The sequence below is a fragment of the Balearica regulorum genome, chromosome 15, assembly GCF_011004875.1.
Source record: "Balearica regulorum gibbericeps isolate bBalReg1 chromosome 15, bBalReg1.pri, whole genome shotgun sequence".
Lineage (NCBI taxonomy): Eukaryota > Metazoa > Chordata > Aves > Gruiformes > Gruidae > Balearica > Balearica regulorum.
Window position 1 is genome coordinate 15,493,464 of NC_046198.1, and position 6,000 is coordinate 15,499,463.

The 6,000-nt window shown below is 48.8% G+C and overlaps 1 protein-coding gene across 2 annotated transcripts in view; it reads right to left on the reverse strand.

Annotated features, from left to right (window-relative positions):
- Nucleotides 1-3,538, reverse strand: part of LMTK2 (lemur tyrosine kinase 2) — a 42,481-nt gene extending 38,943 nt beyond the window's left edge. Inside the window, exon 1 of one of the 2 annotated variants that reach the window (XR_012837819.1) lies at nucleotides 3,181-3,526. Coding sequence is in view for 1 of the 2 variants with exons in the window: in XM_075767071.1 (XP_075623186.1) it covers nucleotides 3,181-3,337 (157 nt within the window). In the remaining variant the exon portion in view is untranslated. Of the gene's footprint in view, nucleotides 1-3,180 lie in introns of both variants that reach the window. The other variant, XM_075767071.1, reaches the window with a different exon arrangement.
- Between the last annotated feature and the right edge of the window lie 2,462 nt (nucleotides 3,539-6,000).

Sequence of the window (6,000 nt, forward strand, 5' to 3'; positions counted from 1 at the left end):
TCTGCTAACTATTTTCCAGTAGACCTGCCCCCAGCTCTCACCTCCAGTATAAAGTAAAACCTTAAATTTAGAACTATCACAATACATCTCGGCATCCTCCTTTTCCATTCACAGAATAAATTAAATCTAAGTTGGTCAAAGCATTTCTAGCTAGTAGCATCTTCAACATCTTGTTTTTCCTATATTCTACAGTAACTGCTATGAACCTCACCAGGGAAACAGTTAAAGCCTTATTTCCTTTACCTCCTCTCATTGTTGAGAAGAAAAAAAAATTAAACATGTGTAAAAATATAACCTCAAAAATTCAAGATGAATATAGAACACATCACCAATGCACACCTTCATCTGCAAACACTGTGAAGCCATACTTAAAAAGAGTGGCATCATTCATCTCTATCAAGGCGCTGGGAACTTGACAGTTCCCCAGCCATGCAGTCTGGCATACTTCCACAGCAGTTCTACAAAATGGAGCATTTTTGAACAAGGAATCCAATCTAGTCTTGCTAGAACCTGCCCATCACCACTTCCTGCTTTCCAGCTTCCTCCCCAGAAAAGAAGTTAATTTATTGCTGGTATATTCTATGAGCTATTCCGCAAAGTTCCCTACAACTACAGACATCTTCCTCCTTTTTCTGTGGATTCCCACCTTTCCTGTAACAAGCTCAGGGCAACACACATCAAAATGTTTCTCTGTTGTCAAAGAAGTAACCCTTCTTGCTAAGTGAAGAATTGTGGGATCCTGAAATAATTCTGAAACCAGTTACTAATTATTTTAGGAAAAACCTACTAAATTCTTCACACGTTTACAACTTGTATGTATCAGACTGAGCGTTATGGTGAACAGGTAAAACTGCCAAGGCCCAGAACAGAAACCATCAGCAATTGCCAGTCCCAATACAGGAAATCAAAGCAACCTGTCACAGGATACACGAGAGAGAAATTCACAATACGGCTGAAGTTGGTTTTAAATACAACTCATGATTCTTAACCCAGCAAAATAAAGTCACAGGTTTGTCTTCTAGACAGGTTGTAAGATTTGCCTAGTATGGCGGAGAAGGTTCAAGACAAAAAGTCCCACTGTCATCCACTGGTAAACTATTCAAAGGAAGGGAAAAAAAACAGGTCCTTGTAGCTTTCTAACTGGTTACTGCCGTAGTGATAATATGGGACATTGCAGACTAAGAATCTGTTGCACAGAAACCCATTTGCGCACATTATTTCATTCAGCAGGAAGTCTTCCCAGCAAAAGCTATGCCAGTGAAACTGGAAAAGGTTCCTCTTGAGGCCTTAAAGGTTTAAATACTAAATATCTGTCAATAAAATAATCTAAATACATTGCATCTTACTATATGGGCAAAGACACAGGAGAAAGCAGCAGTTTATTTCCTGGAGTTCATTGGGTTTTCCAGGATAGGATTTGGCACAGTTTGCTAAACTTCAGATAACATCCCATGTATATATACTTTGTGCTAAAATTATAACCAAAGACAACATATAAAATGACAATCTCTCATTAATTTTGTATTAGTCCAATATTACAACATAAGTCCTTCTCTTTGTAGTACTGCACTTAACATATCTGATTCAGCCTTTTAAAAAAACAAAGTTAAAAAAAAACCCACCAAAACCACTTTAATACTATCTCCTGCATTTTGTCCAATCATCTTTTCAATATGAGAATGAAGCTTTTTACCAGTGTCATGGAAGTTATGTTTTGATCTCCCAGCTTTGTAAGGTACATAGCATAGTTCTGACAGCAAAGAGAAATTTTTATTTAAAAAAAAAAAAAATGAGAACACTGCATGCAGACACTCTGACATCTACCTTTAAATAGAAAAATTAACCACGTTTCAGGAAAAGCAAGACACAGAAAAGATGTCTACACAGAACTGATTCTGCTGTCTTACCTTACGGCTTGATGACAAGTTAATATTATTTGGACAAATTTCAAGTATTTCATAAATAATAAAACTATCGTTTCCTATTCTCAAAGGAAATACAGATTTGACTGACAGTTTTCTCTTTTTCAGAAGTTTACTTCTATAGAACATAAGAAAGACCTCACAGAGGGTTGATGGAGGGAGTAACTTATGAACAATTCAGAAATGTTCTTGGGAAGAGAAAAAACTGGGAAAGAGGCATAGGTCCAAAACCAAAGGAAGTATGGGTTCCACTCCCAGTTTTGATACTTTCCATGTAACAGCTGCCAAATTACCAAATCTCTGCACTTCAGATCTCTCCCTCCCCACTGCTCCTCCTCCTCCTCCTCTCTGAGCATATTGTCTATTTCTGCTGTTCAACTCTTCATGGCTAGAAATGAATCCTGGTACACATTTAAATCAAACTTAACAAAATTCAGTCTCAATCCAATGTTATGTTTGCAAGCCCCAATGATATATCAAAGAAAAAAAACCTGAATCAAAGAGATGGTTGTTATCAGTACTAATAAGCCTCTGATCAGTAATTCATACGACTGAGGGGACACATTTTTTAGTTTGTACTTTTAAGACAAACAGGAAAATTGGCAAGAAAATTGAAGGAGTTAGCGTTACCTAACCTAAGAGACAAATAAATGTGAACTACATGACTATTTAGAGAGACTGGGCCGGGGGGGGGGGGGGCTGGGGGGGAATCCGACTAATCTGACCGGAAAGGAGGGAAGCGCTGTCTGCCCTGAAGAGCCTCCACCCAGGAACGGCAGTCCCGGTGATTCACAGTTACAATAAGAAAAAGAAAAATCACGCTGAGGTCTGTATGGGCTAGGACGGTAGCCGCTACAGAAAGGACGTATGTGGGTAAACACGGGGAGAGAACGAGCATGCACCTCAGTCGAAAGAGCCTGAGATACCTACAGCGGGATAGCGCTGGGTGCCACAAGCACAGACGTGACCTCCCGGCGGGGAGCCGCAGCCCACCGTGTCGGGGAGCCCCATGCACCCGCCGTGCCCTTCCCGACGCTTCGGCGAGGGGAGAGCGCCGAGCGCGGCGCGGAGCCCTGCCCGCAGCACGGGGGAGGGACGGGGGCTTAGAAACCCGCAGTCCCCTCGCTCCCCCTCCGCAGAGCTCCGGGCCCCAACGGCGGCCCCCGCCGCTGCCCCGCTCGCAGGTTTCCCCTCGCAGGCCCCACCGCGGAGCCGCTCCCCCAACCCCGCTTCGCTCCGCCGCCTCCCCGCGCCTCACCTGCACCTGCTCGCGGAAGCGGAGCCGCCCCGCCGCTCCCCAAGAGAAGCGACAGCAGGAGGACGAAGACAAGCCCGAGCGGGCCCCGGGCTGCGAAGGGCAGCGGGCCGCCCGCTCGCCGCTCGGCACCCCCGTCGAGCCCCCAGCGCTTCTTCATGTCCTCCGCTCCCGACCCGAGCCTCGGCGCTGAACGAGGGGCTCAAGGTTCTCAGCGTCTCCGGCGAGCCCCCGCGGCAGCCGCTGCCTCCCGCCTCCGCGGCGCGGCTGCCCGCGGCATCGGACCCCGCAGCTCCGCTCCCCTCAGAGAACCCCACCGGCCCCCGCGGACACCACCGCCGCCGCCATCTTCCGGGCTACCTAACCGGGAGGGGATGGAGCGCGCTGCTGATTGATAGCCCAGTGTGCCAATCAACCCTCGCCTCACGCTCTGGGGGCGGGATCACTAGCCGGGGCGGGGCTAATCCGTGATTGACAGCCAGATCAGCCAGTCGCTCTGCACAAGACGAGCTAGGGGGAGCGAAGGCTGCGGCGCGAGAACGACGGACTTTTGCCAATCACGTCACAGTCCAGTCGACAGGAGGAGGGCGGAGTTTCCCCCGGATTGAAGGCGCTCTCTACCAACCGGCTGGCGGCGCGGTTCCCGAGGGCGGGAGCAGGAGGAGGGGGTTGGCTGAGCCCGTGCGCAGGTCACGCGGGAGGAGCGAGATCCGCACCGCCTGGGGAAGCGGTGCCGGCCGCAGTGCCCGCGCGGAGGCGGCGCCTTCCGCGCCCCTGGCCCCCAGCCCGGCCCAGCCGCAGCGGGCCCTTCCCCTCCGCGGGGATCCCCCGCGCCCGGGAGCACTGGCCCAACCCTGGCCCCTCGTGTCTCCGAGACCGGGAGAGTCCTGCTCGGCCCGGGGGGCCTTCCCCGGGGACTGAGCCGGCGCGGGGTCGCGGCCGAGCTCTCCGCAGAGCGATCCCGTGTTCCGCTGCGAGCTCTGTGCAGCCGCAGCTGGGCTCCGTGCGTGAGCCCGAGCGAGGAAACTCGAGGGAGACGGTGAAAGGCAGAGCCTGGGCCCTCCGGCGGAGCCTCCCCGGAGGAGTCCCCGCAGGCGTGGGGAAGCGGGAGCGGGCACACGGCTCTCCGGTGCTCCCTGCACCGCCGGACTGGGCGCGGGTTGTTGGGCCGCTCTGCGGAGCGGGAGCGCGATGGGTTCGACAGGGAGGTGGGCACGAACCGCCCTCTGCGGCCTGCGTGTTCCCAGGCCTGGAAACGACCCTGTGAAATTAATGACACAAGCAGGATTCAGAAATGATGGTTATTCTGGTTTAGGGTTGTCATCCTGCTGAACTCAGGAGTATGTGGAAATAAGGCGATGGTTTTAAGTAGCACAAACGGAAGCGTTCATCCTAAGGAATCGGGCTCTATATGGTGAGGAAGTAGGGACATACCATACAACTCAGAAACTAGATTTCCATTTTCCAAATAATTTAGCAAAAAGGCTAATTATGTCAAGATTACATAATGACTTTGGGAGCACAGATTGTCCTAAGACATACACAATGAGTGCACCCCTGGGACTTCATGAAGGGAAGGTTTTGTGCACAAAGTAGTACTCGGAACATGATGTCCAGGAAGACAGAGCATAAACCTAAACCTCTCTGTCGCTAAGAATTTTTTCTAGGGTAATTTTTCTCCTACCACAGGGATGTACTTAAACTACTTTCCTCCTACCAAGTCTGTGCCTACCCTCAGATATCCTCTCTCTGGCTGGAAGACGTTAATTGTACTACCAACTGACCCACATTTTTTGAAATGTTCTAATTATTTTTTCTTCCTGGGCTGCATCAAAAGAGGTGTGACCAGCAGGTCGAGGGAGGTGATCCTGCCCCTCTACTCTGGTTTAAGCTGAAGGAGGGTCGATTTAGATTAGATGTTAGAAAGAAATTCTTTACTGTTAGAGTGGTGAGGCACTGGCACAGGTTGCCCAGAGAGGTTGTGGATGCCCCATCCCTGGAAGTGTTTAGGACCAGGTTGGATGGGGCTTTGGGCAACCTGGTCTGGTGGAGGGTGTCCCTGCCCGCAGCCAGGGGTTGGAACTAGATGATCTTTAAGGTCCCTTCCAACCCAAACCATTCTATGATTCCAAGGGAAATATTTTACTTGAATAGTCATATGGAAGACAATCTCCTCTTTTGTTGTTTCAGTAAACTATTAATGCATTATGCTGCTTATTGTGAATTATTTTTTAAAAGCAATATAAGCCAATCAAGTATTCCTTGTCTGGCTGGCTCTAGATTTCATGGGCCAGGAAGGCAAAATGCAGTCCTTTCCCTTTAAAATCAGTGATACATAATATGCAACACGTAACACATCCGTAAATAATTTTGAGGTTTATAGCAGCTACAGACATAAAGTTTAAAATTTCATTTGTAGCCTATCCGCAGGTTTACAATGCCAGGGTGTTCTCATTTCAATAGTGAAAACAATTCATTGCATTTTAAACACAGCAGACTGCTTTCTTTCCCAGGCCACCCTATCATCATTGAATGCTAGGCCGTGATGTAATTTTCTGATAAAACATCATGTTGCAATATCACCTGGGAAGTTATGGCAGCATATCATTAAAAGGACTTGTCAGAGCACTATTCTGTAATGATGGTACACTTATGGTTAGCTGGGAATTAGTCACTGGTGGAAGCCAAATAACCAACCTTCCGATCCTTTGTTCTACGTGTTAGTCACAGTTACTCCCTATATTCACGTACACCGCGAACATCACAAAAAGCCAAAGCAGCAAAGCCTAATCTGCCATCATCAGGAATGTGACGATTCACCCA